General features: G+C 38.5%; 1 protein-coding gene across 6 annotated transcripts in view; it reads left to right on the top strand.

The window, feature by feature from the left end:
- The first annotated feature begins 2741 nt into the window (after positions 1-2741).
- The window catches only part of Alkbh8 (alkB homolog 8, tRNA methyltransferase), a 49265-nt gene continuing 28270 nt past the window's right edge, over positions 2742-23736 (top strand). The window contains exons 1-7 of one of the 6 annotated variants that reach the window (XM_075966909.1): positions 2742-2848; positions 6488-6623; positions 8043-8280; positions 9300-9431; positions 10254-10349; positions 12048-12152; positions 14059-14129. In XM_075966909.1, coding sequence (XP_075823024.1) covers positions 6495-6623; positions 8043-8280; positions 9300-9431; positions 10254-10349; positions 12048-12152; positions 14059-14129 — 771 coding nt within the window. In that variant the 5' untranslated portion in view covers positions 2742-2848; positions 6488-6494. Of the gene's footprint in view, positions 3144-4449; positions 4521-6487; positions 6624-8042; positions 8281-9299; positions 9432-10253; positions 10350-12047; positions 12153-14058; positions 14130-23736 lie in introns of those variants that run through there. The other 5 variants (XM_075966906.1, XM_075966908.1, XM_075966912.1 and 2 more) reach the window with 5 other exon arrangements.

Genomic DNA, 23736 nt, shown 5'->3' with positions numbered 1-23736 from the left:
CAACCCACTGACTGGGAGAAGATCTTCACCAACCCTGCAACAGACAAAGGTCTGATCTCCAAAATATATAAAGAACTGAAGAAACTAGACTTTAAAATGCTAAACCCAATTAAAAATGGGGCACTGAACTGAATAGAGAATTCTCTACAGAAGAAGTTCAAATGGCCAAAAGACACTTAAGGTCATGTCAACCTCTTTAGCGATCAGGGAAATGCAAATCAAAACAACTTTAAGATACCATCTTACACCTGTCAGAATGGCTAAAATAAAAAACACCAATGATAGCCTTTGCTGGAGAGGTTGTGGAATAAGGGGTACACTCATCCATTGTTGATGGGAATGCAAACTTGTGCAACCACTTTGGAAATCAGTGTGGCGATTTCTCAGGAAATTCGGGATCAACCTACCCCAAGACCCAGTAATACCACTCTTTGGAATATACCCAAGAGATGCCTTATCATATGACAAAAGCATTTGTTCAACTATGTTCATAGCAGCATTATTTGTAATAGCCAGAACCTGGAAACAACCTAGATGCCCTTCAATGGAAGAATGGATAAAGAAAGTGTGGAATATATACATATTAGAGTACTACGCTGCGGTAAAAAACAATGACATCTTGAACTTTGCAAGCAAATGGATGGAAATAGAAAACACTATCCTGAGTGAGGTCACCCAGACCCAAAAAGATGAACATGGGATGTACTCACTCATAATTGGTTTCTAGCCATAAATAAAGGACATTGAGCCTATAATTTATTATTCTAAAGAAGCTAAATAAGAAGGTGAAACCAAAGAAAAACATATAGTCATCGTCTGGATATGGGAAGTAGACAAGATTGCCGGGAAAAACCTGGTAACTTGTGGGTGGGGTCTGATGGGGGTAAGGGGAAATAGGGAGAGAAAAGTCAGAAGGGGAGGATGGGGGCAGCTTGTGGGAATGGGATGGTTGGGAAAGGAAGGGTGGATGTGGGAGCAGGGAAGTATATATCCTAATTAACGGAGCCTTCTTAGGGCTGGCAAGAGACTTGACTCTAGAGGGGCTCTCAGGTGTCCAGGGAGATGTCCCCAGCTAGTACCTCGGGCAGCTGAGGAGAAGGAACCTGAAATGGCCCTATCCTATACCCATACTGATGAATATCTTGCATATCACCATAGAACCTTCATCTGGCGATGGATGAAGCTAGAGACAGAGACCTACAGTGGAGCATCGGGCTGAGCTCCCAAGGTCCAAATGAGGAGCAGAAGGAGGGAGAACATGAGCAAGGAAGTCGGGACCGCGAGGGGTGCACCCACCCACTGTGACAGTGGGGCTGATCTCTTGGGAGCTTACCAAGGCCAGCTGGACTGGGATTGAATAAGCATGGGATAAAGCCGGACTCTCTGAACATGGAGGACAATAAGAGCTGATGAGAAGCCAAGGACAATGGCACTAGGTTTCGATGTTACTGCATGTACTGGCTTTGTGGGAGCCTAGCCTGTTTGGATGCTCACCTTCCTGGACCTGGATGGAGGGGGAGGACCTTGGACTTCCGGTAGGGCAGGGAATCTGGACTGCTCTTCAGACTGGGGAGGGAGGGGGAATGGAGTGGGGGGAGAGGGAGAGGAATGGGGGGAGGGGAAAAGGAGTAGGGGGAGGGGGAGGGTAATGGGAGGCGGGGAGGAGGGGGAAATTTTTTCAATAAAAAGAAAGAAATGTCTTTTCCAAAGCAGATCCAATTTTTCTTCTTCTTCTTCTTCTTCTTCTTCTTCTTCTTCTTCTTCTTCTTCTTCTTCTTCTTCTTCTTCTTCTTCTTCTTCTTCTTCTTCTTCTTCTTCTTCCTCCTCCTCCTCCTCCTCCTCCTCCTCCTCTTCTTCTTCTTCTTCTTCTCCTTCTTCTTTTTCTTCTTCTTCTTCTTCCTCTCCTTCTCCTTCTTTTTTCTTCCTCATCTTCTCCTCCTCCTCCTTCATTTATAGAGTTCCTACTATTTCTGTTTTTAAGATTATAATTATGCGATTTACCCATTGCATTTCTGCCCTCCAAATCCATTCCTATACTGCTCCTCCATGCTCTCAAACTCAAGACCTCTTTTAACATTAATTGTGCATGTATACATAAATACAAAGTATTACATTTGTATAGCTTGCTTTAAAGTGTTTTCAGGGCTGACAACTTATTATTCGATAACAACTGGTGCGCTCTTCCCTGGAGAAGACTATTTCTCTTGCTCTCAGAATTCCTTATTTTCCTGTAGTTCTTTGTGTAGAGTTAAGGCCTCCTGAACTTTCTGTATGACCTTAGAAGCATGTCTGTTTTCATTGTTTTGTTCAACTCATATGTAGACAGTCTAGTTGGTGAGACTTTATGGATGACTCTCCATTTGCTCTACCTCCTTTTTCTCTGCAGATCTCTGAGATTTAGGTGCAAGATTGTATTGTACATGACAGTTGACACTGGTCTTCACAGATCTTCATCTTGATTAGTTGTGGTTTTCTGTAACCGTCTAGGTCTTTTACAAAGATAAAGGGTGAGGACGATACTCATCTGTGGGTCAAATCCTTAGCATGCATTTAGGAAGTATGCTGTTTTAGTAACGTGCCAGTTGTAGTGCTCCTCCAATCATTACTATCCACCCACATAAAGCAGCCAAACAGCACAACAGATTACAGACACTTGGCCGAGAAAGTGTCAACAAAAGATTTTGGGCGGGAGAGGGTGTTGTGGGAGCGCTGTGGTAGCCCCGTGGGCTCATGGGAAATGTAGTGCGATTGCCTACAACATGGCGGCGCCCAGGTGAGGTGGTGTGAGAGCGGTTGCGTAGCTCTATACGCTCCTTTGAGGCTGGCTGACGATAGAGAAAAAGCATCGGTGAGGTAAAAACCTCTGGTGAGGAGAGAAAGAAGAGTATGGTACTAGTTTTTAGCGGTGACGGAGGGTAGCTCCTTGTCCGTTGTCTTGGCCAGCGTGGGCCCACCCAGGTTGGGTAGGGTGCAGTGTATGGGCTCAGGCACGCCTCGGTGTTGGCAGCTCTGGTAGGGTCTAGTGTTCATGCGTTTGACGTGGGATGAATGCCCAGGGATGCCTGTGTTAGCTGCTTTTGTGATTGGAGACCGGCACTTGATTCTAGTTCTTTTCCAGTCAGCATTAATTCTGTGAAGCAAAGGTAAGCTAGTAAACGTTCGTCCATGTTTTTTGCGATTTACACGCTTCTTGATCAGCCCTTCTGCCTGTAGGGTGGGGGTGGTGTCAGCCTGTGGTTTTGGTCGATTTCACTGAACTTTGTTTTTTTATTGATATTTATTGAGCTGTACATTTTTCTGTGCTCCCCTCCCTCCCTACCTCTCCCCTCCCCCCTTCAGCCCTCCCCCAAGGTCCCCATGTACACAATTTACTCAGGAGATCTTGTCTTTTTTTTTTTTTTCTTTCTTTCTTTCTTTTTTTTTTGGTTTTTCGAGATAGGGTTTCTCTGTGGCTTTGGAGCCTGTCCTGGAACTAGCTCTTGTAGACCAGGCTGGTCTCGAACTCACAGAGATCCGCCTACCTCTGCCTCCCGAGTGCTGGGATTAAAGGTGTGCGCCACCATCGCCCGGCTGATCTTGTCTTTTTCTACTTTCTACTTCCCATGTAGACATAAAGCAAAGAAAGCCAGCCTACAAACCACAATCCCAGAGAACCTAGACAACAGTGCGGACACTAACAGAGACTTAAATAAATATAACCACTGAACGTTTTGTTGCAAGCTGTATGCCAGGAATCCAAGACTATAGTGAGCGTTTGAGCCCAGCACATTCATGTAATCCTGATACACATCCAGTGTTATGGAAATCGTTGAAGATGGCTGCCAAAATTAGAATTCTGGAGAAGAGAAGTTTAGGAGCTAAAATGGCAAATTCTACTACATTTATCAAACAAACAAACAAAAAATAATGAGTTTTTACTGGGTATCACATCCTGTATAAGTGCTAAGTGCTACCCGGTGAATATTACTAAATCACTACTTCATGCAGTTAAATTTCTATGCACTTGTAGGAAAAGATAATAAACACTAAGTGTAAACAAAAATAACAACATAGAATATGTAATTCAGAGAGTGAGAAAGGGGTATGATAAATAATGGGGTAATTTTTTTTCTAATTGCTTAACTGTTTCTGTGTTCTTTTAAAATAGATAGTGCATTTTAGATAGCTTATAAGTTCAAAAGCCAGGAAAGACTATCTTTCCTTACGTACCTATTTCTCTTGGAACCAACTCATATCACTGATTTCTCATATTTTAAAAACATGTATGTGAAGCCTTGTTTGATAGGAATTTCGGTTTGTTCTTAGTGTTTGCTAATAAGTGTGTTACAATCAAAAGATTCACATTATATGTGTTGATTGATTAGCTTTTTAAAAAAATATTATTTTTATTTTCTGTTCTTGTGTTTTGCCTGCATGTGTATCTGTGCACTTCTTGCATGTCTGGGGCTCAAGGAAGGCAGAAGAGTGTGTCAGATCTCCTGGTTGTGAACTACCATGTGGGTGCTAGGACTTGAATCCAGGTACTCAGGAATAGCTGTCACTGTTTATAACCACTGAGCTGTCTCTCCAAGCCACAGCTCTCAGTTTTTTGACTTGGGAATGGGCACAGTACAGTTGCCAGTTGGGGTAGGATCCAGCAAGATGTACTGGTATTTAGCTAGTAACAGAGCCTTTATGTCTCTATACTCTCTTTACCAACAGAGAACGTGCTCAGACTGGAGGTCACTGAACTACTATAATGGCTACTATGTGGTGACCTAACTCCTGTCACACATAAGGTGCATCCAAGCAACTGTGCAGTGACCTTGATTCCTCTGTTCACATCTTAGTAATCAACAAAGCCTGTTGATCTTTTGGAACTTTTTTTTTCTTTCTCCCCTCTCCCTGTGTCTTTTTTTTTTTTTGTTTGTTTGTTTTTTCGTTTTTCAAGACAGGGTTTCTCTGTGGTGTTTTGGAGCCTGTCCTGGAACTAGCTCTTATAGACCAGGCTGGCCTCGAACTCACAGAGATCCACCTGCCTCTGCCTCCCGAGTGCTGGGATTAAAGGCGTGCGCCACCACTACCCGGCCTCTCTGTGTCTTTCCTTCTATGTCTCCAGTGTAAATTAGATCAGCATTTCTGCTTGCTGCAGATAGGATATTGCAGGTCTTCTCATTCTAATTACAGTTGACCTGTATTGTCCAACCAGCCTGCCTTACTCACTTTACTGTCCAACAAGTACTCTGTGTTCTAAGAAACTGAACTAATGCCATTTTTCTTCTGTCCTTAAATGAAATCTAGTAATTAATTTTGACTGTGCCCCCAGTTGTTTTAAAATGTAATTTTATTTGAGTTTATTTTGTTTGTTAACTTTGAAATGTGTAGCACTGAACTAGAGATTCAGTAAACACTTGCTGCTCTAAAATATTTATGTGCATAGTGTGCACATTTGTAGTCCCAGCACACAAAGGCTGAGGCAGGATAACTTTTACGTCAGCTAGGGCTGCGTAGGAAGTAACCGTCTCAATAAACAAAAGAATAAGCATAAGCTGGACTTGTGGGATGCACATCTGTAAATGTCTGCCAGCCAGCCAGCAGGTCTTTGAGGTGTGGAGCAGTAGTATCAGAAGTTCAAGGTCACCCTCAGCCTCGTAGCAAGTTGGAGGCCAGCGTAGAATATGTGACACCCTATTCACATAATATGTTCAAAACAGAACAACAAAATAAGGAGAAAGAAAGTAAAAAAAAATTATTACAATATTTCACTGCTGTTGATGGACATTTCTGTTTATCCTTTGCTTTTCATTACCTCACTGAATACTTCCTTTTAAAAATCCGTATGTTCTAGCCGGGCAGTGGTGTGCACACCTTTAATCCCAGCACAGGCACCAAAGCTACAGAGAGACCCTGTCTCGAAAAACCAAAAAAAAAAAAAAAAAAATCTGTATGTTCTGATCCTTCTAATTTGAAATCTTCCCAATATTTTCATTTACATTGATTTTGTGTTTTTCTCTGTAGTTATGAAACAAGCAACAGAAATTCTATTAGTAGTTAATTATATGAAGATATGTCATATATTTTCTTTTTCTTTCTTTTTTTGGTGTGTATTTGTTTTGCTCAGCTAACTTAGAAGTTCCCAAAAAGCCATGCAGTGTGTTATAATTGTATGGTCAGGGCACTAAGGTTATAATAGGCATAAATGCTCACTGAACATTCCTTTATTCTTCCCCCATATTTCCTGGGTAGGTACCATATGCTGGCATTCTTGCTCTCCCACAGTTTACATCACAATGGAGGACTTAAGCTAATAGATGACTTGTCATGAATTTCTCTTATTTTCTGAAGTATTTCACTTTTTTAAATGATTTTCACTTTTCTAGGTTGTTGAAAGGAAACTAATTTTTTTTTTTTACAAAACACAATTTTTTATAAACACAGAAAATATGAATAACATAATTATTTTTCCAGGACTTTTAAGATTTACACTTTTTATCCCTCTTCTCTACAGTATTACTATGAACATCAATCATAAAGGTGGCTTAAAACTTAACAAAATTGAGAAGAAGTTCTTGAGGAAACAGAGTAGAGCCAGGCATGTGCTGCTGCAACACGAAGGCATCCAAGCAGTGTCTTACCCCACTCAGGTGACCTGAAAGTGTTGTTATCACTTGAATATACTTGTATCAATCTTGTAATGTATTATGTTAATATTGTGAAGTGTAGCTCGAAGCTGTAATATTCAGTGATATGTTGCACCTGTAGTAAATATACGTGTGATAGGAGGTGCTCATTTTCTGTATGGTCTGTAGTTTGAATTCATGTTGTTAGTGTGGATTAAAATAGAGCGGTTCTCAACATGTAGTTCACAATTATAGGAAAACATATTTCTGATGGTCTTAGGAACCCACAACCATGAAAGTTTTTCATTGCCATTTCATAACCATGATTTTGCTACTGTGTAGTGTCTCAATTCCCAAGACCATCAGAGGTATGGGTTTTCTAATGATTGAGAACCACTGAACTAGAGCATGTTGCAATTATATATTAAATCTTTTTAGTTAATAAAGCAAATTTAACATTCATTATTATGTTTAATTCTCTAAAAGCTAGATGGGAAAACTATCATCTTTGAGAAGTTAATATAAACTAGTATGTGGTTGAATAGAAACTTGAAGGTAGATCTTCAATATCTTAATATAATCTTTCTTCTTTTCTTACCTTCCCTATTTTACAAAGTATTTTGTTTATATAATATAAACTATTTCCATTAGTCCTTATTTAGAAAACCTTTTCTTGTCTTTTGGATATTGAGATGCTATGAGCTACTGTGAGGTTTCCAGGGCTTTAGATTATAACTCAATGTAACTCACTTCTCTCTTTATTTAGATATGAACATTACTTTTGGCCTTGGCTTTTGTTTCTAAACTGGATATAGTATATATGCCATACCTAAAACTCATACTAAAGACCCTCAGGAATGAATTTAGTTGTCTTTTATTTGCAAATGAAGTGACTAATGGCTTCTGAGTGACCTCTGCCCACTACAGACACCTAGGTATCATTGGAGAGTTGGATCATAGCCAAGCTTTCTCCGGGGAAGGGAAGTTGATCACTATGGTAGTTACTTTTATTATTACTACAACAAAGTAGCTGACAGAGTAAGGAGGAAGGAATTTTTTTTATCACCATTTTGAAACTACAGTCTATTATAGCAGAAAAGGCATTATTGCAGTACTGGGTCCTTTGGTAAAATATATCATATGACTGCTTTTGTATTTCTAAACATAATAGGAAGTTAGATTTTAACCTTCATTTCTGGTTATGAAGAAATGAATATGTCACCATTGCAAACTATTTAACAATAAATGTGTATAACATAGGAAACCTTCCTCCAAAATATTCAGTAAATTGGTTTATATACTTTGTATGAAGCTAGCAAACCAAATAACCAAAGGAAAAAAATTAATTACAGTATTCTGAAATCATGATTTTATTTTCAAATAAGTAGGTCATATCAATTGCTTTTTACTTACCTCACTACCCCCTTCCCTTTTTTTTTTAAGAGCCTGGTTGTTGCCAATGGTGGTCTTGGTAATGGTGTGAGCAGGAAGCAGCTGCTTTTGGCTTTAGAGAATTCTGGACCTATGGAAGCTCTCTTAATGCCACCTAATAAACCTTATGCATTTGTAATATACAAAACTATCGAAGAATCCAAGAAAGCGTATGCTAACCTCAATGGAAAAGAAATCATTGATGATTTGGGACAGAAGATCATTCTGTACTTGAATTATGTAGAAAAAGGTATCTTGAAGTTACTTACTTTTTTTGTGTGAGTTTTCTTCTTACGGAGTTCTATCAATTACTCTTTGTGTGTGGGAGGGTGGTGGTCTGTGTGTATGTGTGTGTACACGTGTATATGCTGGTGTGTGTGTGTATGTATATATATATATATATATATATATATATATATATATATATATATATATATATATATATGCTGGTGTGTTTGTTTGTGTTTGCCTGTTGGGGTCAAAGGCTGATGCAGAAAGAGAGGAGCCCCTACTCACTGCAGGTAAGAATGTGGACAGTTTGAAATAGAGTTTTCATATGTTCCAGCTATCTTGCTTCTGATTATATACCCAAAAGAATTTTAATATTTTCTGTTGGATAAGGATGTTAGACACAATTATAGATACATTGGCTTCTTTTTGTAGGTGAACTCTTTCTATTTCTTCTTATTGATCTAGCTAAGACTTCAAACCCTATATTGAATTCTAGTGGAGAGAGGACACCCTTGTCTCATTGCTGTTGATATTAGAGGAAATATATTCAGTTTTTCTTTGTTTAGCATAATTGTCCATAGGTTTGTTAAATATAGTCTTTATATATTGGCGTATGGTACTTTCTAGTTCTTCAGAGATTGCATCATAAAGGAATGTTGAACTTTGTTAAAGCCTTTTCTGTATTAAATGAATTGATCTTGTGGTTTCCATCCCCATTTTGTATTGTTTTATCCTTGACATTTTTTTAATAGCAGTTTATAACTATATGAAAAGCCTTGTCTTCAAATGAAGTTTACAAAGTGACTCAATCATGTGCAAACAGAAGACTTGAGTGCCATTCTTTGTTAAAACGAACTATAAAGAGTACATTACAGTACAACTCTGATTTTGATCTTTGCTTTTGCCCTTTCTGTGGGCCTTCAGCATTCTTCTGAAAATGGTGATTTAGAGCTTTGCAAACTGTGACATTGGTGCAGAATTTATTTTTTTCAGGAGTTCAGATTTTGTATATGAGTATTTTAATTCATTTTCCTGTAGCACAATGGAAAAAGTTGGGGCTTCAAGCCTTGCCTCCCGGGCTCTTGGTGGTAGAAGAAATTATTTCTTCTGAGGATGAGAAAATGCTTTTGGAAAGTGTTAATTGGACAGGAGACACCGACAATCAGAATTGTAAGTAAAACTACAAGGTCCATAAATTAGATTTTTGGAAAATATCCTGTTTCTGCTCTTGCTTTCATTGTACACCATAGGTTTATTGGCATTTTACTGTTTCCCCAAGATCACTGAAAGTAGCTTGGACATGGTAGTAGGCAAGCCACACTAATAGTTCTTAACAACAGTATTATATATAAAATTTGTATTAGTGACCTGTTCTAAACTCTAGTCTGAGTAATATTAACATAGCTTTTATCAGATCTTCCACTGTTTAAAATCTTGTTTACTTCTTGACTTGACTCATGTGTCACAGGCTAAGCACTCAGAACTGGGACTGATAAATATAGTCTGTAGTCTCTTCAATGGGGAGAAGTCAGATTCCCAGAATCTGAATCCTTGACTCCTTCAAGGCCCGGTCCTCGGCCCCAGACTGGACCTTGCCAGATCTGCTGCTAGGCAAGGACACAGAGCTAGTGTTCCTTTAGTTGTTTCATCAGGGTCTCTGAGAAGGCTGTAGACTGACCTGGATCCCAACATTTTCTCTCTGCTCTGAGATTTTCTCTGGCACTAACTGGAATAGGACATCCCATGAGAGCTGTTTCACCTCTTTCCAGATAACTAGCAACCCTGTGAGTGGCAGGATATATGCATATTCCTCTCACATTAATATGTGTTTTAAGCATAATGAAACAAATTATATAAACAAAATGGGTAATGCTATTAAAACAGGAAATTTAGCAATTAGAAGCTGTCATTACCTAACAACTCCTTATAATGTTGAGTGAAATATGAAGTGTGCTGTCCTTTTCTTTCAAGCAGTTTATTTTCTTTATACAGTTCAAAAGTCCTTAAAACACAGAAGAGTTAAACATTTTGGTTATGAATTCAACTATGAGAACAACACTGTGGATAAAGATAAGCCCTTACCTGGCGGTAAGTACATATTAATACACAGCGGGTACTGGCATGGGAAGGATGATGTGATATATAAGAAATCTATAGTAGTTGAGGTGCATGTCATCTGTAGGTCAATTTTTGAGGTGACTGGTTAAATTGAGAGCATTTTCATTCAGTAAGTGGCCCGGTTTAGTTATAAAAGTTCAAATATACAGATGAAGTCGAAGCTCTTGTCTACTTTTTCTTCCTTCCTTCCTTCCTTCCTTCCTTCCTTCCTTCCTTCCTTCCTTCCTTCCTTCCTTCGTTTATTTATTTTGCATCCTGACTGCAGTTTCTCCTCCATCTTCTCCCTGTGTTGACAGAGGTTTCTGTCCCACCTGATCCTGTAGCCATTCAGTCCCCAAAAAACACACAGAAGTTTATATTAATTATCAACTGGTTGACCTGTTTGCTCAGGCTTCTTATTAACTAATTGTTGAATATTTTTGTGTTGAGGGATATTGGTCATTAATTCTCTTATTTGTTGAGTCTTTGTGTGGTTTCAGTAACAGGATGACTAGCCTCATAATAAACTTGGCATTGTTGCTTCTTTTTCTGTTTTGTGTAATAATTTTAGGCATACTGGTATTACTTCTTTTTTGAACATGTGGTAGAATTCTGGCCCTGGCCTTTTTTTGGTTTAGAGACTTTTAATGACTATTTCTAGTTCTGATTTTGATTTAACTATGGTAACTATTAAGAAATTTGTCTGTCTCTTGGGTATATTCCCAAGAGTGGAATTGAGGTGGAAATTTTTAATAAATAAATAAATAGAAATTTGTTACTTTTAGATTTTCCAGCTGTGTGGTGTATAGGTTTTTAATAATTTTCTGGTTTCCTTGGTGTCTATTATGTCTTCCTTTTTCCTTCTGATTTTGTTGATTTGCATGTTCCTTCTCTGTCTTTTTGAGTGCATATATTTTCTTCTGTTTTAGAATTACCTCAGTTTGTGTTTTCCTATTTATGTCTATCCTCATTCTCTTCTTCTTCCCTTTAGAAACATGTGCTCTAATCAGGTTAACACACATTCTTCTCACTTTTCATGAAATAAGTTCATATCCAAACTGTGTGTATCTATCTATTCAAGCACATAGTTGAACATGAATAGCTTCATATTGTAAAAGTAGTGCTCTATCATCCACTTTTAGCATGTTTCTCACATATATACTCCTTGTGCCTTGTAGATATTTAAAATTTGACAAAGTATTTAATTTCTAACATTAAGTCTCTGTGAATCTGAAAATATAAAATTCCAATTTCTCCAAAATCTGAGGATGTTTGAGAGTAGATATGATGCTTCCAATGGAAAATATCCATATCTAAGCCTATGTGATGAGTCATAGTCAAAACATAAGCACATCAAAAATAAGATATAAGATTACTCTCAGCCTGGTATAAGGTATATATGAAACAGTGATATTGGATAAGGGCATTTCAATGTATATTGTTTATTATCATTTTATAAAATGTCAAATTTGTTATTAGCAAAATTATTACTTTGTGCTTTTTATTTGATTGTGTCAATGGTGTAAAAACTTTAAATATTCTTACAGATCTATTTTTAATTTGTTTTGCCTGTGGATTTGTCATCTTTTTTTGACCACAACACTAAGATTAGTATCAATGTTACTTTTATATTTTTGGTTAAATATATAGTTTCTGAGTGTGTTTTGCTTTTCTGGTTACCAACTTTAGGTCTTCCTGATATTTGCAACAGCATTTTGGAAAAATGGTTGAAAGAAGGTTACATTAAACATAAACCTGATCAGTTGACCATAAATCAGTATGAGCCTGGGCATGGTAGGTGAAAAAAACATTTTCTTTCATTTTAGGTTATCTATTTTCTTTTAACTCCCTCTCTCTCTCTCTCTCTCTCTCTCTCTCTCTCTCTATATATATATATATATATATATATATATATATATATATATATATTCTCTCTCTCTCTCTCTCTATATGTGTGTGTGTGTGTGTGTTTTGACTGTATGCATGTTTGTGAATCATGTGTGACTCTAGTGCCCTAGAAGGTCAGAAGGAAGACTATCGTGTCCCATGGAACTGAAGTTACAGATGGTTGTGAGCTGCTATGTGGGTGTTGGAAACTGAACCTGGGTCTTCTGGGAAGAGTATCTAGTGTTCTTAATCACTTAGCCATATCTCCAGCCCCCTTTGTTTCTTCTTTAATATCCCTGTTGTATATTTCAGAATTAAGAAGGTTATGAAACTTTTCGAGATCAAAATTCAGTGTTTTTTGTTTTTATTTTATCTAAAATTAAGTTTTAGACTGCTTCGATAATACTCAGTATCTGTATTACTTCTTATTACTTGTAGTCTGTACCTCCATTGCTTGAGGAGTTTCCATTATAAAATATAACTAAATGGATATACATGGCTGTTTGTAGTTTTTGTTCTTCTCTCAACATACTAGAGAGGGAATTGGTAATTTGGAAAACAAGAAATGCATAATAGAAGAAGCAAGTTACCCACAGAAAGGAAGAAAGGTAACTGGTTGGATGATTTTTCTCCTCCTACTTTAGAATGTGTAAGATAATTCTAGGAGTATTTGTCAGTGAAAATCTTAGGTATAGGTAGCTTATTAGTAGCATTTTCACCCGATATTTGTAGTTAAGTGATTCCCCCCACCCCAAAGGGAATTGCTTTTTGTCCCACTTTTTTTTTAAATCATGGAATGCTTTATATTTTATTTTTTATTGTTTCATTGTGATGCTGAGGATTAAATTTAGGATTTAGTGTAGTGTGAATTATAATAAAAATCTGGAGTCAAATATTGGGATAAATGTTGAAAGATCAGAGAGACAAAGGAGCAAGCAACAGTCACCTCTTAACCTAGCTAACTTTTCAGCTGAAAGGGGTTGAACTTCTTTCTGTACCTTGCCTTATTATCACTTTTTCTCTCTATTGAGCCATATCACTTCCTCTTTCCTTTTCCCACATGCCTGGCCTCTGTGGTTAACTAGTGGCTAAAACTGCACTCTGATCTTCCAGCAAACTTAGTTATTATAGCACAAACAAAGTATCGCCACAGCTTAGTACCTGCTAGACAGGAACCCAGTCACTGTGCTGCATTCCCAGCCCTCAAGACTGACTCAAACTTGAGCTGCTCCTTTCCTGGCTCCCGCAGGGCTAGGCCTTTACACGTGTACTGTGGTGTAATTATTGTAAGTATTTGAATTTCTTGTTTTCCTGTCTGGCTTTCCACCAGTCTATACATCCTGTAGTAGGATGTATCTTTCTTCTTTGTATCTTTTCTCTGAGTTATAGTTTCTTTACCAATTTCTACTCATTTGCCAGACTGATGAATGGAAAAAGTGGTATCTTAATTATTAATACACTAAATATTGTCAAAGTTTTTGAGAATCCCAGTGTTTATGGAAAAGAATGATTTGTATCTGTCTTCCACATTGGCCTCCTGGATTGTGAATGGAAAGGGTCCTATTTAAGCAGTTACTCCTGAGACTTTATTTAAAGTCAGTTCTCAATGTCATTTTACTTTGATGTCGAATTATCCTGTTTTATATTTAGCTTAATTTTGTTGAGTCATATTCATTCTGTTTCCCTCTAACTAAGATTATAGTACGTTCTTAAGAACCAAACAATCTTTTCACCATAATTATGTGAGACTACATGCATGTAGTCTAAATCTGCTATGGACGATGAAGTGATATTGTCATGTTTTCTATCTCAGGAATTCCTGCCCATATTGACACACATTCTGCATTTGAGGATGAGATTATTTCTCTCAGTTTGGGCTCAGAGGTAAGTGCTGAAGCATTTTTTTTTCTTTTTGTTTTTAAATCAGCTTTTAGCCTATTTTACCTTCCACAGTGCCTTGTTTCCCCATGTGGGATTATCCATTCTAATTAAAATGAATTAAAATTTCTAAAAGGAAAGAACTTTGTTAGCATGTTAGTTCCTAAATGACCTCCCCTCCCCCTTTTTTTTTTAAGTTGTCATCAGATGCCAGGAAAGTGTATACATTTATTGATACATTTCAAATTAGCAGTTGGGTAAAATACAGATAGATTTTCTCGGGTACTGTTTGTCCAAGTTTTGACCTGCCTTTGTTTCATTGTCGCCTGATGGCAAACGATAGTCACTGTATGAAGTAGGATAATGAGATAATGACAGAACTGAAATACAAATACATAAACTACTCATTTATTTATTTGGCTGTTGTTGCTTTAGATGTAATCTTTTTGGTTTTGATCTCCTTATGTAGACCAGACTGGCCTGGAACTCACAAAGATCCACCAGCCTCTGCCTCCTGAGTGCTAGGATTAAAAGCCTGAGCCTCCACACCGGCCACATGGTAGACCTTTATTCTTGGGTAACTTGAGTCAGGGCTTTCAGAAATGTTAGCAGAGGGTAATATCTGCCCCTCCAGGTAAAGTAAAGGCCCATGTTTATTCAGGGATTGATTTCTCTTGCACTTTGCTTAAGCTGCTATACATGCAGAGCCATGCTTTAATATGGTGAATATAAGCCCCTCAATGAATGAGGGACCAGGCCCCGACTACTCTGATAGCCAGGTCTAGCCCCTTGAGGCATGTGGCCCGGGCCCTGTCCCTCAAGACTACTCTTACAGTTTTAATGGCCATTTCTGTCTGGAGATGCAGGTGGCTGAGCTCTACCCTACAGGGGGAAAAAAAAAGGCATGTGATCAGGTCACAAAATTCCATTAATTCATGAGTTTGCCCCCAAGATCAGGCCAGAGAATTACAGCAATTTCTGAACTTGCCTTAAGATCAGGCCACCCTGGAGAGGTCTTCCTCCCCCCCCAAAACCCTATATAAAGCTGATGTCCTGTTCAGTTTTTGCTGCTTTTCTTCCAAGCAGAGACAAACACCCTCTTGTGTCTTTTCCAAAAATTATTTTGTGTTAGGTTTGTTGGGTGATATGACTTTGGTATTCCTTATCTTTCTACTGCCAGAATACCTTTCCTCTCAGAGATGTAACACTTATAGTATATACAAGTTTCAAATGGACTTTCAGACAGAAATTAAAAAAAAAAATCCAAAGTAATTTTTAAAATATGAGAGCATCTGACTAGGGGTTATTCGAAATCTGATGTCTCTCCTGAAGGCAAGTACTATTTGCCTCTCACCCTCCTTTCCTCCTCCCCTCTTCCTCCTTTTGTCTCTTTCCCCTTATATCTGTACAGTTCCCATCTCTATAGCTTAAGTATTCTGGCTTCTTAACCTTTGCTGTATTCTTCTGATCATCTTATTGCTGTGATTAAAAAACCAATATGATTTATTTGATATAGTAAATGATCTTATCACTTACATATGTAGTTTTTGTATAGAAGGTTTTAGAATTAATGAGCATGGGAGAAAAAACAGTTCGTTTTCTATGTTGCCCATTGTTACTTGTAGTTTTAAAGATCAGTGAGTAACATTCTTGAGTTTTCTTCCCAAAGCTGAGAAATTAAAAAAAAAAAATGACAAGTGAGATCAGCATGTCATCAGCTCCCTAGTGAGAAAAGTGATGGCAGACTTCATTGTAGGTCTATGGCCATTTCACTCTTCACCCCTGAGTTATAGAAATGCGTTGTTCTTATTTGCACTGACTGTTTAGAGGAAAAGGCTGGCCCTGTAACATTAGACCGGAAGGAGCATGTTAGATTATACATACTGGTTAGTTCTGAAAAAGATTGAAGAGAGGGCAGGGACAAGTGAGCTAGCTTTGTTGCTGTCCTGGGAAACTGTAAGCAAGAAGAAATGTCAAAGGTAGGAATTTATTTGCTTCTTTTCTCCTGGAGAAATTTGCCTCCCTTCCAAGGAAATATGAAATTAAACACTAGAAGTACTTAATTAAATGATGTAAGAGCCGGGCGGTGGTGGCACACGCCTTTAATCCCAGCACTTGGGAGGCAGAGGCAGGCGGATCTCTGTGAGTTCGAGGCCAGCCTGGTCTACAGAGCTAGTTCCAGGACAGGCTCCAAAGCCACAGAGAAACCCTGTCTCGAAAATCCAAAAAAAAAAAAAAAACACCAAAAAACAAAAAAACAAAATAAATGATGTAAGAGAGGGGAATCTTGTATTTTTTCTAACTGAAATCTTGTCTCTGGAGATGTGCTTTTCATCTGCTAGTGGAATGATTAAGTTTTTTGTTAGAACTTTCTATGTAATAGCTAGGAAAGATATGAGTTATAGTTATTACAGGCACAGATTTTACCTTAAAAGATAGTTTGAGGGGAAGTAAAATTTTGAGATTTTGAAAATTTCAAAATTAGCATTTCAGATTATCCTGCTATTTAAAGTAGGGTTCTAAATCTGAACTTTTATTTTACTTATCAAGTGGGGTTATTAAAATTGTTTTCCTGACCAAAAGATTATGGTAGGAATGAGTTAATCTTGTTAAAATAGTTTTCAAACTTGGAGCCTTCCATTTAGGTAAAGACTCATCAAGGCTTGTCTACTAGGGGTCTTTGCTTGAAACCTTTATTTTTTTTTTGGCAGTAAAGGAAGTCCTTATACCCATGACCTGGGTGCAAGTTTTCTTACCCTTGGCACAGCAGGCATCCACAGTTGTTTTAAGAAATTTCCTATAATTTCTAGTAGTGTACCGTTGGAACCTGTCTGCTTGTGGCTCCCTCCCTCCCTCCCTCCCTCCCTCCCTCCCTCCCTCCCTCCCTCCCTCCCTCCTTTCTTTCTCTTTCTTTCTTTCTTTCTTTCTTTCTTTCTTTCTTTCTTTCTTTCTTTCTTTCTTTCTTTCTTTCTTTCTAACTTTAATTAATTATTTTTTTAAACTGTCTTTTCTCATTTTACATACCTATCCCAGTTACTACTTTCTCCCTCCTCCTGCTCCCTTCATCTTCCCCCCACCCCATCCCTATCAGACTGGGTAAAGATTCCCATGGTGAATCAACAAAGTCTGACATGTAGCTTTGAGGCAGAACCAATGCCCTCCTCCCGTATTTAGGCTGAGCAAGGTATCCTGGCAAAAAGACTGGGCTCCAAAAGACCAGTTCAAGCACTAGGGATAAATCTTAATCCCACAGCCAAAGCTAGTGGCCCCACAGACTGCCCAATCCAAACAATTGTCACCCACATTCACAGGACCTAGTTTGTTACTATATAGGTTCCCCTACTATCAGTCCAGAGTCAGTGAGCTCCCTCTAGCTCAGGTCAGCTGTTTCTCTTTGTATCCCCATTATGGTGTTGAACCCCTTTGCTCATATTATTGCTCCGCCTTCTCTTTGACTCGTCTCCTTTTTCTTCTTTCATCAGTTGCTGGTTGAAGGTTCTATAACTCAGGTATTGATCAATCTGATTACAGATTACAGTGGAAGGCCTGTTCAGGCACCATCTCCACTATTACTTAGAGTCTTGGCTCGGGTCATCCTTGAGGATTTCTGGGAATTTGCCTGGTGCCAGCTTTCATGCTAAACCCATAATGGCTCCCACAATCAAGATATCTTTTTCATTGCTCTCCCTCTCTGCCCTTCACCAGTCTCCACCATCCTATTCCCTCCTGTTTTCCTCTTCCCTCCCTCCCCTTCTCCCTCCTCCTCCCTTTTTGCCCTTCCTGTCTACTCCCCCCCTAACACACCCTGCACGCTCCCCATTTTCTCAGGAGAACTTGTCTATTTCCCCTTCCCAGGGGGATCCATGTATGTCTTTCTTAGGGTCCTCCTTGTTACCCAGCTTCTTTGGGGTTGTGGACTACAGACTGGTTATCCTTTGCTTTACATCTAATATCCACTCATGAGTGAGTATATAAAATGTTTATTTTTCTGGGTCTGGGTTACCTCATTCAGAATGGCGCACGCCTTTAATCCCAGCACTCGGGAGGCAGAGGCAGGCGGATCTCTGGGAGTTCGAGGCCAGCCTGGTCTACAAAGAGCTAGTTCCGGGACAGGAACAAGCTACAGAGAAACCCTGTCTCGAAAAAAACAAAAACAAAAACAAAACAAAACAAAAAACCCAAAAAAAACCAGAATTTTTTTTTATAGTTCCATGCATTTGCATGCAAATTTCATTGTTTTTTACCACTGCCTTTGCACTGCAAGTTTTATTGTTTTTTACCACTGAGTAGTACTCCTTGTGTAAATGTACCACATTTTCTTTATCTGTTCTGTTGACATACATCTCGGATGTTTTTAGGTTCTGACTCTTAAGAATAAGGCTCCTATGAGCACGTTTGAGCAAATATCCTTGTGGTATGAGTGTGCATCTTTTGAGTATATGCCCAAGAGTGGTATTGCTGAATCTTGAGGTACATTGATTCCAAATTTTCTGAGAAACTGCCGTACTGATTTTCAAAATTGCTGTACAAGTTTGTCCTTCCACCAGCAATGAAGGAGTGTTCTGCTTGCTTACTCCACATCCTCTCCAGCATAACTATCATTTCTGTTTTTGATCTTAGCCATTCTGACAGGTGTAACATGGTATCTCAGAGTCATTTCTATTTATATTTCCCTGTTTGCTAAGTATGTTGAGCAATTCCTTAAGTGTCTTTTCGCCATATGAGATTCTTCTGTTTAGATATGTACCCCATTTTTATTAGATGATTTGGTATTTTAATGTTTAGTTTCTTGTGTTCTTTGTGTATTTTGGAGATCAGTCTTCTATCCAATGTGGAGTTGGTTAAGATCTTTTCCCATTCTATAGGCTGCCATTTTGTCTTATTGACTGTGTCCTTTGCCTTATAGAAGCTTCTCTGTTTCAGGTTGTTCCGTTTATTGATTGTTGATCTCTGAGTGTGTGCTATTGATGTTATATATAGGAAGTGGTCTCCTGTGCCCATGCATTGAAGTCTACTTCCCGCTATCTTTTCTATCAGGTTCAGTGCCGAGCATTTTCTTAAGGTGTGTGATCCTTTTGGACTTGTGCATGGGGATAGATATGGATCTATTTGCCTTCTTCTACATGCTGACATCCAGTTATGCCAGCACCATTTGTTGAAGGTGCTTTTCTTTTTTCATCGTAAAATTTTAGTTTCTTTGTCAAAAATCAGGTGTTCATAGGTGTATGGATTAATACCAAGATCTTCGATTCAATTCCTTTGGGATCCAGCTGCCCTCACTCCCCCTGACTGACAGCGGAACTTCCTTGTGGTCTGTAATTGACAAGGATGTTTGTGTTCTTTCTGGCCAGTGGGTCTCCACAGATGGATTAGAGGTATAAAAGGTTGCTGGGCAAAATAAAGGTTGCTGTTCTTCCACCTGAAAAGAAGCCTCCATGTCTCAATCCCGCTAGTCTTGGCTATCCAGGCTGCGCTGGCTAAAGCAAATTCCATTGGTCCACATGTCTGTTTTGACAATATCAAGCTGGTTTCATTATTATAGCTCTATAGTAGAGCTTGAACTCAGGGTTGTTGATGCCTCCAGAAGTTTGTTTCTTGTACAGGATTGTTTTGGCTATCATGAGTTTTTTGTTTTTCCATATGGAGTTGAGTGCTGTTCTTTTGAGGTCTCTGAAGGATTGTGTTGAGATTTTGATGGAGATTTTATTGAATCTGTAGATTGCTTTTTTAAGATTGCCATTTTTATTATTGACTCTACCTATCCAGGAGCATGGGAAATCTTTCCATTTTCTGATATCTTCTTCAGTTTCTTTCTTCAAAGACTTAAAGTTTTTTTCATACTAGTCTCCTACTTCTTTGATATCTTGATATCACCCCAAGATATTTTATGTTGTTTGTGGCTATTTATTGTAAAGAGTGATGTTTCTCTGATTTCTTTTTCTGCCCTTTTATTATTTGTATATAGGAGGGCTACTGATTTTTTTGAGTTGATCTTGCATCCTGCTACATTACTGAAGGTGTTTATTAGCTGTAGAAGTTCCCTCATAGACATTTTGGGGTTACTTATGTGAACTATCATATCCTCTGCAAATAGTGAAAGTTTGACTTCTTCCTTTCCAGTTTTTAACCCCTTGAACTCCTTTAATTGTCCTATTGCTCTAGCTAGAACTTTGAGTAGTGTATTGCATAGATAGGGAAAGAGTGGACAGCCTCTTCTTGTTCCAGATTTTAATGGAATCACTTTGAGATCCTTTCCATTTGATTTGATGATGGATGTCAGGTTGCTGTATAATGTCATTATTATGTTTTGGTATATTCCTTGTATCCCTGACCTCTCCAAATTATTTATCATGAAGGGGTGTTAGATTTTGTCTAAGCATCTAATGAGATAATCGTGTTGGTTTTTTTTCTTTCAGTTTATTATATGGTGGAATACACTGACAGATATTCATATGTTGAACCATCCCTGCATCTCTGGGATGAAGCCAACTTGATCATGGTGGATGATTTTTTTTATTTGTTCTTGGATTTGGTTTGCTAATATTTTATTGAGTATTTACCTTTCTTGGTTGAGTCTTTGTGTGGTTGGGTATCAGGGTTACAGTAGCTTCGTAAAATGAGTTTGACAATGTTCCTTCTGTTTCTGTTGTGTGAAACAATTTGAGTAGTACAGATATTATTAAGCTCTTTGAAGTTCTTGTAGAATTTTGCTCTGAAGTAATCTAGGTCTGGACTGTTTTTGGTTGGGAGGCTTTTGATGACTCCTATTTTCTTAGGGGTTACAGGTCTATTTAAATTGTTTATCTTGTCTTGATTTAATTTTTCTATGTGGTACCTGTCCAGAATATTGTCCACTGCTTCTAGATTTTCCAATTTTGTGGAATACAGGTTTTTGAAGTATGACCTAATGAGTCTTTGGATTTATCAGTATCTTTGCTATGGCCCCTGTTTTATTTCTGATTTTGCTAATTTAGATATTCTCTTTCTGCCTTTTGGTTAGTTTGGATGAGTGTTTGTCTGTCTTGTTGATTTCCTCAAAGAACCAGCCATTTGTTTCATTGATTCTTTGTTTTGCTTTCTTTCTTCGTATTTTAGTGATTTCAGCCTTCAACTTGATTATTTCTTGTTGTCTATTCCTGCTGAGCGAGTCTGCTTTGTTTTGTTCTAGAGCTTTCACCTGTGCTGTTAAGTCATTAGTGTGAAATTTCTTCATTTTCTTTATGTAGGCACTTAGTGATATGAACTTTCCTCTTAGCACTGCTTTCATAGTGTTCCATAGGCTTTGGTGTGTTGTACATTAATTTTCGTTGAATACTAGAAAGTCTTTAATTTCTTTCTTGACCCAGGGGTTGAGCATTGTTCAATTTCCATGAGTATATTCTACAATTAGTGTTGTTGAAATCTAACTTTAAGCAATGGTGATCTGATAAGATACGCGGGGAGCGTACTCCAACATTTTTGTATCTGTTGAGGTTTGCTTTGTTACTGAGTATGGGTCAATTTTAAAGAAGGTTCCATGAGGTACTGAGAAAAAGGTATATTATTTTGTATTTGGGCAAAATGTTTTATAGATGTCTGTTAAGACCATTTGTATCATGACATTTGTTAGTCTCTTATTTCTTTTTCTTTTGTTTTTATTATTATTTATTTATTAATGATTTCTGTCTCTTCCCTGCCACTGCCTCCCATATCCCTCCCCCTCCCCCAATCAAGTGCCCCTCTCTCATCAGCCCAAAGAGCAGACCAGGTACCCTGCCCTGTGGGGAGTCCAAGGACCTCCCACCTTCTTCCAGGTCTAGTAAGGTGAACATCCAAACAGCCTAGGCTCCCACAAAGCCAGTACGTGCAGTAGGATCAAAACCCGGTGCCATTGTTCTTGACTTCTCAGTAGTCCTCATTGTCTGCTATGTTCAGCGAGTCTGGTTTTGTCCCATGTTTTTTCAGACACAGTCCAGCTGGCCTTGGTGAGTTCCCAATAGAACATCCCCATTGTCTCAGTGTGTGGGTGCACCCCTCGCAGTCCTGAGTTCCTTGCTCCTGCTCTCTCTCTCCTTCTGCTCCTGATTTGGACCTTGGGGTTGTAGTTCTGTGCTCCAATGTGGGACTCTGTCTCTGTCTCCTTTCATCACCTGATGAAGGTTAATATCCAGGAGGATGATTATATGTTTTTCTTTGGGTTCTCCTTCTTATTTAGCTTCTCTAGGATCACAAATTATAGGCTCAATGTCCTTTATTTATGGCTAGAAACCAAATATGAGTGAGTACATCCCATGTTCCTCTTTTTGGGTCTGGCTTACCTTACTCAGGATAGTGTTTTCTATTTCCATCCATTTGCATGCAAAATTCAAGAAGTCCTTGTTTTTTACTGCTGAGTAGTACTCTAATATGTATATATTTCATACTTTCTTCATCCATTCTTCCATTGAAGGACATCTAGGTTGTTTCCAGGTTCTGGCTATTACAAATAATACTGCTATGAACATAATTGAACAAATGCTTTTGTCATATGATCAGGCATCTCTTGGGTATATTCTCAAGAGTGGTATTGCTGGGTCCAGGAGTAGGTGGATCCCGAATTTCCTGAGAAACCGCCACACTGCTTTCCAAAGTGGTTGCACAAGTTTGCATTCCCACCCGCAATGGATGAGTGTACCCCTTTCTCCACAATCTCTCCAGCAAAGGCTATCATTGTTTTTTATTTTAGCCATTCTGACAGGTGTAAGATGGTATCTTAAAGTTGTCTTGATTTGCATTTCCCTGATCGCTAAGGAGGTTGAGCATGACCTTAAGTGTCTTTTGGCCATTTGAACTTCTTCTGTTGAGAGTTCTCTGTTCAGCTCAGTGCCCCATTTTATAATTGGGTTGATTAGCCTTTTACAGTCTAGTTTCTTGGGTTCTTTATATATTTTGGAGATCAGACCTTTGTCAGTTGCGGGATTGGTGAAGATCTTCTCCCAGTCAGTGGGTTGCCTTTTTGTCTTAGTGACAGTGTCCTTTGCTTTACAGAAGCTTCTCAGTCTCACGAGGACCCATTTATTCAATGAGGCCCTTAATGTCTGTGCTGCTGGGGTTATACGTAGGAAGTGGTCTCCTGTGCCCATGTGTTTTAGAGAACTTCCCACTTTCTCTTCTATCAGGTTCAGTGTGTTCGGACTGATATTGAGGTCTTTGATCCATTTGGACTTGAGTTTTGTGCATGGTGATAGATATGGATCTATTTTCATTCTTCTACAGATTGACATCCAGTTTTGCCAGCACAATTTGTTGAAGATGCTTTCTTTCTTCCATTATTAACTTTTAGCTCCTTTGTCGAAAATCAGGTGTTCATAGGATTGAGGGTTAAAGTCCGGGTCTTCTATTCGATTCCATTGGTCGACTTCTCTGTTTTTATGCCAATACCAAGCTGTTTTCAATACTGTAGCTCTGTAATAGAGTTTGAAGTCAGGGATGGTAATGCCTCTGGACGATCCTTTATTGTATAAGATTGTTTTGGCTATCCTGGGTTTTTTGTTTTTCCATATAAAGTTGATTATTGTCTTCTCCAGATCTGTGAAGAATTTTGATGGGGACTGCATTGAATCTATAGATTGCTTTTGGTAGAATTGCCATTTTT

The sequence above is a fragment of the Microtus pennsylvanicus genome, chromosome 3 (assembly GCF_037038515.1).
Source record: "Microtus pennsylvanicus isolate mMicPen1 chromosome 3, mMicPen1.hap1, whole genome shotgun sequence".
NCBI lineage: Eukaryota > Metazoa > Chordata > Mammalia > Rodentia > Cricetidae > Microtus > Microtus pennsylvanicus.
Note: the sequence above shows the minus strand (reverse complement) of the source record. Positions and strands in the feature narration are given on the sequence as shown.